At 54.8% G+C, this 14,868-nt stretch overlaps 7 protein-coding genes across 8 annotated transcripts; 1 reads left to right on the forward strand and 6 right to left on the reverse strand.

The window, feature by feature from the left end:
- Window positions 1-269: 269 nt before the first annotated feature.
- IUM83_00058 (uncharacterized protein) lies at window positions 270-884 on the reverse strand (the record flags this gene model as incomplete). The annotated part of the gene is made up of 4 exons (XM_067923795.1): window positions 270-292; window positions 390-508; window positions 572-734; window positions 827-884. 4 exons carry the CDS (start codon window positions 882-884, stop codon window positions 270-272), a joined length of 363 nt encoding a protein of 120 aa, XP_067788900.1.
- A 363-nt stretch (window positions 885-1,247) lies between these two features.
- On the reverse strand, window positions 1,248-3,703 carry IUM83_00059 (uncharacterized protein; the record flags this gene model as incomplete). Its single annotated transcript, XM_067923796.1, has 5 exons — window positions 1,248-1,285; window positions 1,351-1,411; window positions 2,465-2,488; window positions 2,565-2,599; window positions 2,656-3,703. The coding sequence occupies 5 exons, from the start codon at window positions 3,701-3,703 to the stop codon at window positions 1,248-1,250; spliced, it is 1,206 nt and encodes a 401-aa protein (XP_067788899.1).
- A 302-nt stretch (window positions 3,704-4,005) lies between these two features.
- On the reverse strand, window positions 4,006-4,929 carry IUM83_00060 (uncharacterized protein; the record flags this gene model as incomplete). The annotated part of the gene is made up of 1 exon (XM_067923797.1): window positions 4,006-4,929. One exon carries the CDS (start codon window positions 4,927-4,929, stop codon window positions 4,006-4,008), a length of 924 nt encoding a protein of 307 aa, XP_067789478.1.
- A 1,742-nt stretch (window positions 4,930-6,671) lies between these two features.
- Window positions 6,672-9,014, reverse strand: IUM83_00061 (uncharacterized protein; the record flags this gene model as incomplete). Its single annotated transcript, XM_067923798.1, has 4 exons — window positions 6,672-6,785; window positions 6,859-8,542; window positions 8,849-8,891; window positions 8,999-9,014. 4 exons carry the CDS (start codon window positions 9,012-9,014, stop codon window positions 6,672-6,674), a joined length of 1,857 nt encoding a protein of 618 aa, XP_067789479.1.
- Window positions 9,015-9,227: 213 nt separating this feature from the next.
- On the reverse strand, window positions 9,228-11,421 carry IUM83_00062 (CMGC/MAPK protein kinase; the record flags this gene model as incomplete). Of its 2 annotated transcripts, XM_067923800.1 has the most annotated exons (8): window positions 9,228-9,280; window positions 9,355-9,478; window positions 9,549-9,626; window positions 9,701-9,932; window positions 10,173-10,240; window positions 10,309-10,567; window positions 10,636-10,760; window positions 10,852-11,421. In XM_067923800.1, 8 exons carry the CDS (start codon window positions 11,419-11,421, stop codon window positions 9,228-9,230), a joined length of 1,509 nt encoding a protein of 502 aa, XP_067789480.1. The 2 variants fall into 2 exon arrangements, with proteins under 2 accessions (XP_067789480.1, XP_067789481.1); XM_067923799.1 differs by having other exon boundaries at window positions 9,701-10,240.
- Window positions 11,422-12,558: 1,137 nt separating this feature from the next.
- On the reverse strand, window positions 12,559-12,996 carry IUM83_00063 (uncharacterized protein; the record flags this gene model as incomplete). Its single annotated transcript, XM_067923801.1, has 1 exon — window positions 12,559-12,996. One exon carries the CDS (start codon window positions 12,994-12,996, stop codon window positions 12,559-12,561), a length of 438 nt encoding a protein of 145 aa, XP_067789482.1.
- Window positions 12,997-13,123: 127 nt separating this feature from the next.
- IUM83_00064 (Spliceosomal protein FBP11/Splicing factor PRP40) lies at window positions 13,124-14,601 on the forward strand (the record flags this gene model as incomplete). Its single annotated transcript, XM_067923802.1, has 2 exons — window positions 13,124-14,450; window positions 14,516-14,601. 2 exons carry the CDS (start codon window positions 13,124-13,126, stop codon window positions 14,599-14,601), a joined length of 1,413 nt encoding a protein of 470 aa, XP_067789474.1.
- Window positions 14,602-14,868: the final 267 nt, after the last annotated feature.

Consider the following 14,868-nt stretch of genomic DNA (forward strand, 5'->3'; position numbering starts at 1 on the left):
TCCAGAAGTAGCAGAAAACGCCGCAGGCAAGCAACGAAGTTGTGTAGTATCTTCGAATTCACGAGATCCGCAAGTAACGCTGGTCAGATTGCATCCTGCTTGCAAGAACCCGTTGCAGCACAGTGCACTAGGGTCGACGATTAACATTTTTAGAGATCGACGAGAGCGTGAAAGATCTGGAAAAGTCGCCAGGTTGGGCATCGTCAATGCAATCATTAACTCGAGGTGCTCCAATTGTGCAAAGTCTGCAGGCAATGCACTCATTGCATTCAGTCTTTCCATCGTGATCGACCTAAGATTCATTAGGCCACCCATGTTGGGGAGTTTAGGTAGTAATTCGTGGGCTCCTAAGTGGACGAATGTCAGCTTTTTCATGTTGTCGAATAGACCTTGGGGTAGCAGTACGAGACTTAAAATCCGTGACTTGCCCTGAATGTGCAAGAATTCTAGGTCTGTGAACTCCGCCGTCCATAGCGGCAGTGTGAGTGTGTGGGTAAACACTAAGGTTCTGAATACCAGTAGACACGGGTTAGAAGAAGAACCATCTCAACATTTTTGTTTTCAAACGTACATGTGCTTCAGGTGAGTGCATCGACGTAGTGTATCGGGTAGTTCTGGTAATTGGCGATTAATTAGTTGTAGAATCTCCAAATCACCTGATGCTGCGAGGTCTGATACAACAGCAGTGGCGTTCGGTGGATTCTTCCAGACAGAAAAGTTAGCTGGAGATAAATCTACGTCAACAAGAACACGACATGGGCAATCCCATTCAGTTCTGTTGCCCCAATATTTCGTATTACTTGAGAGTCGCCAGCGGTAGGCGTACATTGTACACGTAGGGTAGCGTTCGCAAGCCGCTTGTGAACGATGGACACTCTCCCCAACGAATATGATTGTACCCAGAGCAATACTCGCAAGCAGCAGCGCGAGCGGGTGTTTTCGTGGATAGATACTTTTCTTCGTCTTCCTTTCCACATCGCCCAACGGCAAAGTAGATGCTTGGGTTCGGAGAAGTTGAAGCAGTCGTCGTAAGCTCAGGATTAGCGCGAAATTATTGCCCATGCGCGCGACGCAGACACCAACGGATTGAAACCGCAATCCTTCAAGGCTTTTGAAGATCTTCGCTGTTTCCTCTGGGTTAGCGTGCACTCGTGCTGCGTTTTGAAATGACCAGATAGGAAAGATATCGGCAGCAAGGCGTTGAGTTCCGCGGTCGAAATCAAAATTGGTCAAGCAGTAAGTGAGGACTAGAAGAGGGAACACAACAGCCACAAGAAAATCCGAACTAACGTTACGCAGAACTGGGTGAGACGACTATTTCGTGAGTGGCATAGATTGTGAAACACCTACATGGAATCCACGAGAGCTTCGACAATTTGAGACGGTGGCGCGGGTGAGTGTATAAGAGCAACTACCGCGATAGCATTCCACACAACCATCACGGTGCAGGCCACAACGAGCGGTATTGGGAAACCTGCCTCGAGTATTTGGTAAAGCATGAACTCTTGGAGCATCAAGTCTACAACTTTTACCCAAACATGCTGCAACGCCCAGTTCAGTTAGGCTTTAAAGTCAGCAGCTTCCCCACCACTTACGGTAAAGTGACTTACCGCGATCTTCCGCGCATTGCTCTCACCACGCCACAACTCAGAGTACAAGTGCGCTAACTTGGACAGCAACCCTGGCGCTGGTGGCTCATGATCGGGCGAAGATGAAATGGGGTGAATGGAAGCTAAAGAACTCGTCGAGCGTCTTGTACTGCCCCGTTGTGCTTGTGCTTTCACGAGAGCGTCAGTAGTGTGGTCGGTATGTCGTAACTGGTTGGTTGTTGGACCACTTTTTACTGTTGTTAGCATCCGATGCCGTCCCCACGCAAAGAGCATAGATCCGATGTAGAGGTATCCCAAGGCTACGAAGGAGAGACCGCTTAGGCTGAGCGCTTGAAGTAATGGCGTCGGCTCAACAAGCAACCAAAACGAGCCGTTGTCGAGATTCCTGGTGCGCATGACGAAATTGATGGTGTCATTGGGGGCGACCGTCAACAGCAGCAACCAAGACGTCCAGCCTAGACACAAGAGCAGCTTCACACACAGTGCTGAAAGAAAGAGCCACGACTGATGCCATTGCGCTTGGTCTAGCCTTGCCTTGCTGAGACGCCTCCATTGCCGGCGTTGTGATGGTTCACAAGCTTCTTCGTCAATGTGCAGAGCAGTATCGTACGCACTGCGAGCGCTGGTCGTCGTCCTGGATCTAGTGTTCGAGCGTGCAGGACGAACACGTCGCTCTACCTGGTGCCGAACCCAATTCTTTGGAATTCGCGCAGGGGCCACAGGTGTCATGTTTCTTCAAAGCTCTCTATCAAATATTACTACTTTCACTAGCCGCCTTTCGACTACAATGGCTCGGCCGAAGTATTTGTGTCGACGCTAAAGAAAAGAAAACATTCATACTTAGACGGCAGTACATTGTTTGGCGTGCCCCCGTGAAGCTGTGAGTAGCAGGGCGAAATTAGAGCTAATGTCATGCAAATAAGAATGGCGCACGATATATACGAGGGGGCTTACAGCAGTAGATTGCGCTGTAGCTATGCCGTCGGGTCCTCCTCAGCAGCAGAGGAGATCGACCTCGCACTGTGTTGGGCGAGCGAGCGCTGACTCTTAATCTTCTCCTTGTACGCAGAACGAGTCTCTTCCTTGCTCACGGCTGATCCGGTGCTCGACTTGATGGGGGTTCGGTGTGTCTTGCTGCTGGAAGCTGCGTTAGTAGCTGCACCTCCACCCGTGTTCACGCCATTGTTTTCCTTACCGGCCGAGCTCTGCGGCTGCGCCTTCTTCACCGACGCAGGACGCGGCTTCCGTCCGGCAGGAATCAACTTCGACTTGGCAGGAGACGCCGTGCGCGCTCCACGGTCGAGAGCGAGCGAGTTCTTCGGTGCAAAGCTGGATTCCACGGTTAACGGCGGCAGGGGTCCAGTGTACGGCGTGTAGTTAAAGTGCGGGCGTGACGCCTTATCCATGGCCGGGGTCTTGGGAGCTGGCATAGACGCACGTTGAGCCTTAGCAGGTGTATCCTTCGCCTGCGTCGGCTTGCGAGCTGGTGGAGGTGTCGGCTTCGCCTTGGCACTAGCATGGTCCGCTGCAACTGCAGCCGTACGACGCGCCGAAGAAGCGGTCGGCCGAGCAAAAGAAAACTCCCTGGCCTGGGTAACCTTCTTGGTGGATCCGCTGGGCTTTGCAGCCGGCGCCCTCGCGGGGACCGATGCACGAGTCTTCTTCACCTTCTCGTGGTCGGTGGTAGCGGCGTCCTCCAGCTTCCTCTTTGCTGCAGACTTGGAGGCAGACGCCGGCGTCTTATTGGCCACTGGCGTCGCCGCCTTAGCCGGCGTCTGCACCTCCAGCTCCTCGCTCTTGTCTCCGTGCTTCTCCTCCTTTTCCTTTTCTTCCTCTTTACCCTCAGTCGCTTCCGTCTCCACGTTCTCCTCCTTCGTATCCTCCGAGTTTTCTTCCTCCTCCCCCCTCTTTTCCTCCTCCTCCTCGTTCTTCTCCTCGCTCTTCTCATTCGTTTCTGCCTCGTCCATCACGGTGTCCTGCGTGTGATTCTCCGGCGACTCGGACTGCTCCTGCTGCTCGTGCGGCAGCTCCGGCTCCTTGTGCTGCGTCTCCTGCGGCAGCTGGTCGCTCTCCTCCTTGTGCGGGGTCGACATGGCCGTCTCTGCGGGGCGCGCGCTTGAAGGAGCGATTCGAAGACTGGACGGCGCGCAAAGTTGGCGCGCAAGTTCAAAACTCAAAGTGTCCTTTTGATGAAATACACTAAAACCAAGTTATTAGTCAGAAAAGTTATAAAAAACATTCCCTCTGATTGGTCAAATTGAGGTGTAACTTACACGTGTAAGTTATGTAAGTTATTCGGTATCGGCAACATAAGATGTTAACGTTGCATCTTATGTTACTTCTGCAAAAATGGACCGGCTATGGTAGATGGATACATTTAAGTTGTTGCTGCTGGTCATCGCAGAATGGAGGCGAGTTTGTCTTGCTGCGTGGAGCTCAGCTTGGACGCGGCGCTGGCGACCGCGGCACTGCCTAGCGTTCTGCGGAGTTCTCGTAGAAGCCGCGCGTTCGCTTCCTTCACGCTGCTCTTGGCCTCTTTGAGCAGATCCAGCGCCAGTGGTAGAACGTGTCGAGTGAGCACGTAGTTGCTCTTGTCGTCAACGCTCTGCGCCGTCAGCTGCGCCAGTGTGTCAAGTAGCACTGGTACAACGCGCGAGTTTGAGTTGCGAGCTTGGATCGCAAATTGCTGGCACAACGATCTGTTGTCTGCGTGTGTGCAAAGTTGCTGCACCACGGACTCGGCCAAAGACGACGTTCGAGCATTGGCGAGGTTCTTGGCGATGACTGGCACGAAATTCGGCAGCACCTGTTCCATTCCAGTCCCTACGGCGGGAACGATCTTGTTCATGCACTCGAGTGCGAGCACATTTACCTTGGCGTTGCCGTCGTCGAGACGCTTGATGAGCTGGTCGAACAGGTTCAGCATCTGACCGCTTCCGACGAGAGCCGATGCGCAGCTGCAGATGAAATCTGTAGCTTCGTTGAGAGCATCGAACCGGTCTTTCCAATTGTTGCTATCGAGCTTGGCCTCGAGTCGAGATAGCTCATCAGCGTTGATGTTTGATCGAGTTCCGTTGCTCGATGCAGGTGGCGACGTTCGACTTGATGGCGGCTTTGGCGCCTTCTTGGTCCTGGCTGGGGCTGCAACCGCCTCCCGCTTCTTTGGGACAGGTGCTGAAGACAACTCGGGACCAGCTTCAAAGGCGCTAGAAGGAGTAGGAAGGACTGGTGGTGCGTACCCGACCTTGCCACTCAAAACACTGTCGACTTTTGTTTGGGCTGCAGCAGGCAGGTACCTCTTGATTCGATCGCCAGGCATGCGCTGCTTGTAGTGCAAATACAATATAGACTGTTTGGCGATGTCGCGTACCTCGTTATTCGAGTCTTCGAGACACCGACCCACTAATTGGAGAATTGAAGGCAATTCCTTGCTCGCATGGATGCTGTCAGTAAGGCCAAGGATGAGTGCGTGAATGCCGCGCGCGACCTCACGCCGGATTGGCGAAGCCTTACTGCTCACGTGGGACCCCAGTGATAAAACTACACGCGTAGTCGAGCACTTAAGCACTACTGCGTGCAGCGAGGCTGTTGCTGACTCGCACACAAAGGCGTTTGAGTCAGTGCAGCGCTTCAACAACACGGGGACGATACTCTCCACCTCAGAATCCATCGCTCGATTGAATGCGGAACACATCGACTCAAGTGCCAACAGCGCGTTTTTAGAGACAGAAGAACGCAGATTTGGCACTTGTTTGAGGATCCCAACTACGATCGCATGCACTTTGCCAGCATCGATCGTGCTTGCGTGATGCACTGCAAGTCGCCGAACAGTGCTCAACGCGTCGAAGTTAGCCTCCCAATCGTCACTGTGGAGCTGAGTGAGTACTTTGCTGAGATCTTGCTTCGGATTGATCAGAGGTGTTATTTCATGTGGCTCCAAGTAGCGTGGCTCCTGTTTGCCAGAAGGCCGAGTCCTAGTGTCGACTTCATCTACTCCGGCGCTGCCCGTGGTCTTCACTGGCTTTTTCCACGGTTGTTGTGTATCATTTTCTCGGGCTTTCACCTTCTCTGTAAAGGTTACTGTGGTGGGGCTGTTAGCCTGGGCATCTTGTTTTGCCTTCGCCTCTAATCGTTTACGAGTCGCCAGAGTCATGACACGCTCGCCACCATGCTTATTCGTTGAGTGACTTTCGTTGTTATCTGCATCTGCGTCCTGGTCCCCAAAGGTTGGATAGATTTGAACTTGATCCCCTGAATTGGCCATTGGACGAATCGGGCGCTCGTCTGGTGAATGATGTGACGGTGATAATTCCCCTGTCGTTTCTTCAAGTTCCTTCTGTCGCTCGATGAACTTGGACTTAAGGGGGCGATCTTCATAGTTTCGTGCGTCACTTTGCAAACTTTGCAAATGCTGAGGACTGTGTTGGGTAGGTTGTCGAGGCGAAGATGTGAATGCGTCTGAGGCTGGAAACGCAACTGCAATTCTCCTAGGGTGGACTCGCTTGTCTGTTGGGGACTGGTGGGATTTCGTATCCTTGGTTCGAGTTCGATCATCTACTTCATCAGCCGGGTTGTAAGTGGTTTGCTCCGGTGAGCTCTTGGAGCGCGGGAGTTGTTGCTGCTTGGAGCTTGTTACATTTTCACACTTTTCGTCAGTATTTGTAGCCATGTTTTCTTGGCTGCTTGGACACCGGGGACGCTTGGTACGAGGCTGGCGAAGCTGATCCACCTTTTTTCTCAACGCGGAAAGCTTATCGCTGATGTCGACCGTTGTCGGACCTTCTTCACTACTGGTGGTTCGGCTGCTTGCTCCGCCGTCTCTGTTGAATTTCTGTTGATCGAAATACGAGCGATCACTGAGGCTCCCCCCGGTCTTCATTTTATCTTTTGCATTCCGCTCAACTGAGAAATTATCCTGGCCGTGCTTTTCATAAGACTTCGATTCATCATCACCTGTAACCATCATCCTCAGCTCCGATACGCCGTCTAGAGATTGCTCCACACTCGAAGCAACTCGGTTCATCTTACTCGAGTTAACACTCTGGATAGTAGAAGTAGACTTCAGTCGGAGGGCGCCATTTGATCGGAGCTCAGGTATATGCTTTCGTCGCAGCCTAGCACGCAGTGATGCCCAATCCACTCGTTCTGCAACGTACTCGTCGTCAATAAATGCTTCTAGCAATGCGTAGATGTTGCAGTGACACACAGTCATCAATACAGCAGCGGCTTCGAAAGCCAGATCCCGCACCTGCGCATTCGTGTCTCCAAGCAACCGCCCCAGCGTCTGTACTACATCTTCAGCCGGTGCATAGTTAGCTGAAAGAAGTCCTACACGCACTGTGATGAGAAGGAGCACCATCCAAACTTTGAGCGCTTCCTCCCGCACCTGGGCTCGTCGGTGTCGAAGCGAGGTCTTCGACAGTACTTGCTCAATTGCGTTTACGGCGACACATCCGCTCTCGAAGACTTGGCCCAACAAAGCGTATACGAACCCCTCCATTTCGTCGTCATCTCCAGCAAAGTTTGCTGATGTCTCCACCATAGGGGCTAACATCTTGGTCATGTAAAATGCTGCATCTCTTTGAACTCCTCTGGGAGTTTCTTCCTCAGTATCGTTACCGTCGTCAATATGCGCGTCATCGTTGCCATGCTGTCTCGGCGGGCTCAGCTTGCGGAAAAGAATCTGGGTGATCTGAAGTGCTCGTTTTACGAGATGAACGTCGACATCTTGCGTAAGACGGACCAAAATGTCGAATAGATCCTCTAGCTCTTCCATTCGTTTGATTCGATCTTGTGGTGTAAGCCCGCGTAGTGTGTCTGCGTCCACCTGCTTGCAGGCTGCATACAATTTTTCGACCGCCGCCGCGCGCTTCTTCCAATCCGCGTTTGAGTTGCTAATGTTGGTTTTTAAGGTTGTCACGATGTCAGCTTTCAAGAAGCCGAAGTACAATAAGTCTGGCATGTTTAGCGGGTGAATTTTCGTTGGTGAGGTGGAAGATGATGAGCCACGCTTATCGCTCGATGATGATGCTGTAGAATTCGGTCTTGAAGATTGTGGTGGAGAGGGTGGAGGAGACGAAACAATAGAGCAGGCTCTCAAAAAGTCCGCGATAGGTTCATTGTGCTCGTTCAGCGTTTGTTTGTCTTCATTGCTCAGAAACTTCATCACGTCGCTGGAGAACCGACTTCCCCAGTACGACTGAAGCTTAGCGATTGCTTCTTCGGCGACTACAACCACTTTATCGTTTGAGTCTTCCAGCGCGGGGATAATAGCTTGCACAAGAGCGATAATGAGCGCTTTGTCTCCTCGGCCAATTGCGCTTGTAGATTCGCCTCGGGCCATTGTGCGCTTCTGAAATCGCTCATCCAGCAATCGCATCAGCACAGTAAGCGAAGCTTCACGCACGGATCCATGACCATTCCCCAAGCCAATATTGACGAGCAGATCAGCGACAGCTTGCAGATCATTCGTGACGTTCGTGAACTTCCGGAACACCTGAAACATTTCTTCCTGCAGTGTATCCGCTTCGTCGTCACTATCTCCATCTGGGTCCCGGCTCTTGCGCTTCCTCGGTAGACTCGGGATCAAATGCGGCAAAATGGACGATAAGATTTGGTCCACGTTGTCACCGAGCGAAACCATCACGTCCGCTAGTAACCTCAACGCCTCAATTGCCACATGAGGGTCTTCTTCGCCGACAATCCGACGTCGGACACACTGCAGGAAGCGGCGGGTGTTGCGAACTGGGAAATGCGAGGTCTCCACTGCGGCGATCCTCCTGAGCTTTTGCAACGTATTCCATCGCACGTTGGTGTCGTCGTCTTCCAATTGATACACAAGCGTATCCACGCTGGTCTCCATAGGGTTCGTAAATAAACGCGAGCGAATGATGCTACCTTGCGGTCGGGCAGTGTCAGGAAGTCGGAGTGAACTTCGACAGGGTCAGCAGGGTGTTTGGCATGGGCTTGTCGTTGAGCAAGTAGCTGTCGTCAATCCCAGGGCCTGCCCACTTCACCATCCGTTTTGAAACAACGGTCCGCTGACTAGGAATGCAAAAATAAAACTGTAACGAGCCCCAACAATCAATTCATGTCTACTGTATCTATTGAAAACACTCTCTTCGCTGCAATTGAAGCGGAAGACAAGCCAACTACAGACAAGCAACACGCCCTACTTCTGCCCTCGATGGCACCGTTGTGTCTACTACTATTCACGTGGAAGCGATGACGGCATCCACTTACACTGTACTTTCACTCTCGGCTCTCCGCGTGTTCTTCCGTCTGGCTTTCTTGCTTCTATGCGTCAGGGTGACAAGAACGAACGTGTGCGCCTTACGGGCTCGGCTTGCACTAGGCTCCTCTTCTCTTCGAGGGCGCAGCTGTCTTACATAAGACATTTTCCATTTGACTTCGCAGCTTCATTGTAGTCCACACGCCATTTCGTTCTTGCCTTCCTTTCCTCACATTGTACATACTCAAACTAACCGACAATCACCAACTGTGAACACCGGCTGTCGCTTCACCCTTTCCGTCTGATCCCATCTTCATGCCCGCAAGCTGAAAACGGAGCAGGTCGAGGCTTCTCCCGTCGCGGTCGAACAGAGCGGAAGACTTCTTTCATCTCCGGGTGTTGCGATCCGCGAACAGTTTGATTTCCTCAAAGATACGGGCTATAGATCGAGCAATACGTGGGGGTTAGCTTCATGCATGTAGCCAACTAGCTAAACCGCAGTTAAAAACGCACCTTTCAGAGCTTCCTTGTTCAGGGGGACGTTTTCAAACTCCATGCCAAAAGGATTGGCTTCTACAGACTCGGACTGAGCCCTCCGTACTGACTCCAGGAACGGGTGAGCCAGGGCCTTGTCAACCTGACAGATTCGTATAACGGTTAGATTCAACACCAAGGCTCCTGTGTTAGATTGCGCCAGGCTGTCTTACCGAAATTCGGCATTCGGGGTTAAACGAAAGCATTTGCTTGAGCAAGTCGAGTGAGTCGGCAGGCGCACCAGGGTACATCTACAACATTCGTAAACAAGCATGTCAGTCGATTTTTCCGATGGCGAAATCCCCTTCAATCGAACAGTTCGCACCTCACGAAGATCCCTGGGCTCCTTTTTTGGCAGCTTTCGCAAGTACTGCTTGACTTCACCCAAACTACCAATGTCATCCTCGCCAGGCGTGCCAATCACGTTGAAGATGACGTTAAGTTGGTCCAGTTTGTCCGAATATGTCGTGGGACGGTCTGCGCTAAGCGGGAAGCAAGAGCGACCAGGGAAAAGGGGCACACGTTCCTGGTACCGGGGGCAGCTCTCAACCTGCATGCTCAGCAGTTCGGCAAAAATGCATCCGACACTCCACATATCGACAGAAAAATCGTAATCTTGAAGGAGAATAAGCTCCGGTGCCCGGTACCACCGCGTAACAACGTGTTTCGTGAGTTGCCGCCGCATCTTCGGAAATTCACCAGAGGACGAAGGCGTGGACGAAGCGCTGCCAGGCGACGGTGCCGACGTGGTTCCTCCATCAGACGTGGTAGGCGACTTGGAATCCTTTGGGGAGTACAGGTGCTTGCTCAGCTCCTCCATCGACATGTCGCTCTCCATCACACGTGAGAGACCAAAGTCGCAAATCTAAAGGGAGTAACAACGATATGATTAGAATAAATGACACGTTTGTCGATCGTAGCTACACCACGTACCATAAGCGTGCAGTCCTCGTTCAGTAAAATGTTGGCAGGTTTCATATCGCGGTGAATCACGTTGGCCGAGTGGATGTACTTGAGGCCGCACAGAAGCTGGTACAGGAAGACTTGGATGTGGCGAATAGTCAAGTACTGCGGGCTCATGATGAGCTTGTGCAGGTCCGTGTCCACGAAGTCAAACACCAGGTACAAGTCCGTGAAGGTGTCGTAGTTCTCCGGCGGGATCACATCGATCAGGTTGATCACTTGCGGGTGGCTGTACAATTTGCAACGCACAGTAAGCCTCTCCACATCAAAAATCCAGCCCAGACAGCCTCTACATACCTCAGACGACGCAAGATGTAGATCTCGCGGTACAACCGCTTGCAGTCGATCTCCTGGTCAAAGACGTTGATGATCTTCTTGATGGCCACCTTCTTCTGGCGCTCCGTGTCGAAGGCCTCAGCGACCTACAATACCAAATAACAAAAAAAAGAGAACGATCTTCTATCAGTCTCCAGCCTACCACCAGCACAAAAGCTGGTCAGATCTACGCCGCACCTGTCCGTAGGAGCCCTTGCCGAGCAGACGCACGAGCGTGTAGCGGCTGCCGACCTCCCAGTTGGCAAAGTTGCGTAGGTTCAGGGGCGCCGCGCGGGGCACAGGCGACGGCGTGGGCGCGTGCGACGAGTGTCCGTTGGCAGCAGCGGCAGTCTGGTTGCCCTCGTCCGCGGGGGTGGAGGCCGAGCCCGCCGACTGCTGCGCCATGGCGCTGTTGGACGGGAAGCCGTCGCTGGGCGTGGAGGCGAAGCCGTCGGGCGTGTGGCCGAAGCCGTTGCGGTTGACGAAGGCGGGCGTGGGAGGCATCTGCTCCACGGGCCCGTGCGGCGTGGGGGCCACGGCGGCGCTGAACATGGCGCGCTGGTGGTCGATGAACTGCTCGGACGTGTGGATGGAGCCCTGCGGCGTCACCACGGGGGGCGTCACGCCGTTGGACACGCTGGCGCTGGCGGCCGCGGGCCGCGACAGCTTGTTGCCGCGCTTGAGCCCGGGCGGCGGCGTGGACGCCGTCATCTTGCGCTTGCGGTTGGCCGCGTCGCTCATGTCCTTGGCGGTGGGCGTGGTCTCCATTTGCGAGTGAGAGTGATGGTCTTTTTTGCGAAAAGAGAGAGGAAAAGGGGGGAGGGGGGGTCAAGGCGCTGGGTTTTGTGTTCTGCCTCGGTCGTTAGTCACCGGATATCGGCGACGGGCGGCTCCTTTCCTCGGGCTTTTGCGTTGTGGTGCGCGGGTTCGGGGGTTCGGCCTCGCTCTCTCACTCATGGCTGGGCGCAGAGGAGAACTCAGGCGGGATCTTTTCGGCCAATCGCCGGCGCGCCAGCGGGTTTTCGACCAACCGCGCGCCGCCCCCTTTCGACCAATCCCGCGCCGTTTCAGATTCCCGCGGAACTGACTCCGGCACATCGGCGACTGCTCTGCGCGGACACCTCCTTGGCTGTGCGTGGGCTCCATATGAGGCCGTTCGAAAAAGGAAGAGCGCTGCGTGTGCATGCTGCTGCTAGGAGCTGACATGGGCCTGTCCGGTCGAGGCGGATCGGAGGGGAAAGACCCCTTCTCACCGCAACTGGCCTCATAATTCCGCAGACGCCGCCGCCTGAGCGGTGGTGGCTGCGGTGTTCTCAGCACTATATCGGTGCAAGCAGGCGACCAGAGCGAGCAGCTTCCGGCAACGGGGGCTCGCAGAGCGCTGCGTCGCCCCACTATATATACCGCGAGCGCAATCCGCGTGTTGATGTTGAAGCCGCTGACAGCTTCCCCGCGCCATCTGGTCGCAGCAGTCCAGTGCGCCGCTGAAGCCTGTCGGCGCAGACCCGCCTCAAATTGAGCGACTGAGGCTCCGTCGTCTTCGCCGAGGTCACCGGATGTGGCCGATTACCGGTGTGAATAAGACCCGCATCGGGTGGCGCCGCGGACGAGAACACCTCGCGGCGGTGGGGTCTGCTGCGGTAGCAGAGCCGGAGCCAACATGGTCACCATGGAGCCGTCCAGGCGCCAGCACATGTGCCGCTGAGGAACGTTCGGATACGTCGACCAGCTAAGATGAGAAAAGATCGCGTGTTCGCCACTTGTTTGTCAAGGTAACGTCGCGGGTGAAGTGAGGTGCCGCAACTCCCACAGCAACAAGAGGAGGATAATGCATGGCGCAACTGCAACGCGCTCCCTGCTATTCATTCACCGCAATAAATAAGTGTAAGTGTAGCACCGCAGCGCTCAGAAGTTTGCAGCGTCCTGCGTCAAGAACGCGTCGAGGTCGTCCAGGTCGCCGTCCTGTGTCTCGATGGCGTTCTCGCGACGGCGCTGCGCCTCTTCAGCTCTGGTCTTGGCCTCCTTCTCCTCCCGTTCGCGCTTGGCCTCCGCCGCGGCGAGTCTCTCTCGCTCCCTTTCTTGCAGTTGCAGCATGCGCGCAGTGGCGGCGCCAGCGTCGCGCCGGTCGCTTTGGCGCTGCAGTCGCCGCTGCTGCTGCTCGAGCTGCTTTTGGTCCTGGAGCAGCTGGTGCACGCGCTCCTGCGTCTGAGCCTTCAGCGCCTGTACCTGCTGCAGCTCCGCTTCGAGATCCAGCAGCAGCTGCTCCTCCTCGTACTCCTCGTCGGTCTCGAAGCGTCGGCGCTTGGCCGGCGCTCGCCGTCCGCGGCCCTCCACCGCCGCCATCTCTTCGCGCCCAGACGTGGATCTGATCCCGCAACCGTTGGAGCTGATGCAGTTTGAGTACGACACACGAAAGTGTAGTACACACGAAAATCGTGTTTTGTACACCAGCAGCTTCAGTCGAGGCAGCATGGATGACCAGGAGCTCCCCGCGCCGCCGCCTCCCAGCGACGCGGACCCGACCGCAGAGCAGAAGCTGTACTGGCTCAATGCACTGCAGGTCGTGGGCGACTGGTCCGTGCACGACGACGGCGATGGGCGGCTCTTCTACTACGATCGCAGGGCGGATTCGTCCCAGTGGGAAGTGCCCGAGAGCCTCGCGCCGCTCGAGACCGAGTTCATGATGAAGCTCATGCTGCAGAACGCGGTGGCTCGCTCCGGTGCTTGGACGGCGCATGACGCGGGTAACGGCACGCTCTATTACTTCAACTCGAAGACGCGGGTGTCGGCGTGGGAGCGACCAAGCGAGTGGGGCGAGCAGGAAGCTGCTGCAGCTGCAGAGGCGCGTGAGAGGGAGGCCGTGGCGCTGCTGGCAAGACAAGCGGAGGAGGCACAGCGGCAAGAAGTGGAGAAAGCAGCGAAGAAGGAGAAGAAGGAGAAAAGGGAGAAGAAGAAACACAAGAAGCATAAAAAGCAGAAGGAGAAGCGAGATGATGAGGCTGGGGCTGAGCACAAGACCGAGGACAAAGAGGCGAACGAGGAGGAGCCAACGAGACAGGAAAATGTCGAAGAAGAGGAGCCACTGACGGCGGAGGAGGTGCAGGAGGAGGAGGAGCGCAAGGCGCGCGAGCAAAAGCGTATTGAGCTGTTCCGCGCGATGCTCCGCGACAAGAACATCATGCCGTTCTGCAAGTGGTCGGTGGCGTTACCGCAGATTGCAGGAGACCCGCGCTTCATGGGCGTGCCGACGATGGATGAACGCCGCGCGATTTTCGAGCACTTCGTCGAGCACCGTCGAGAAGATCTCAAGGCTGAGAAGAAGAGCAAGCTGAAGCAGGCCAAACAGTCGTTCGCCCAGCTACTGCGAGAACAGTTCCGGCTCGACTCATGGGATCCGAAAACAACGCTAAGTGTATTCCTTTCGACGCTCGAAGAACACCTCCAGCCTGAACGATACAAGCAGCTGCATGACGATGCGCTGGCTTTGTTGACCTTGTCTGCCCAGGAAAAGCTTTATGCCAAAGCGGTGGCAGAATACAAGACTGAAGCTCTCAAGCGGGACGGAGAGCAACTAAGGCTGACGAAGTTCCTGGAAGACGCGTTTGCTTCTCTGGACATATCGACTATGCGATGGGAGAGCGATGAGGTGCAGAAGCTAGTTCTTGCGTTTTACGGCTCCGCAGCTTCGAGTGGGGAGTCTGAAGCGCTGCTTTCGGCACAGAGACAGCAGCAGGTGTTCGACGAGTTGGTTGTGCGAACCGCCCGTAGCCGTCAGCCGGTCCGAGGTGAAGGAGAAAGTAAGCGCCTGCATTCCCCTCGCTCCCCGACGCGGGATCGCGTGCCGTCAAATGATGACTATAAGCGCCAGGACACGAGTTCGCGTCGAGAATCAAGCAATTCGCATCACGGCCGGTATCGGTCGCGATCTCATTCTCGACGGAGACGTAGTCGTAGTCGTAGCAGTAGCCGATCGCGATCTCACTCTCGACGGAGACGTAGTCGTAGTCGTAGCAATAGCCGATCACGATCTCGTGGGCGCGAAAGGGGTCACCGCAGCCGCAGAAGCAGTCGCCGACGCTCAGTCTCTTCGTCACGCTCGCGCTCCCGAGAAGAGCGATCGTCTCGGTCCCGACACCATCATCGCTACTCATCTTCGCCTTCAAGGTCCCGTTCACGAACTCGCTGACAACGCCTAGTTCTCTGATCCTTGCTAAC

Source organism: Phytophthora cinnamomi (assembly GCF_018691715.1).
Source record: "Phytophthora cinnamomi strain GKB4 chromosome Unknown Contig53, whole genome shotgun sequence".
Classification (NCBI taxonomy): Eukaryota; Oomycota; class Peronosporomycetes; order Peronosporales; family Peronosporaceae; genus Phytophthora; species Phytophthora cinnamomi.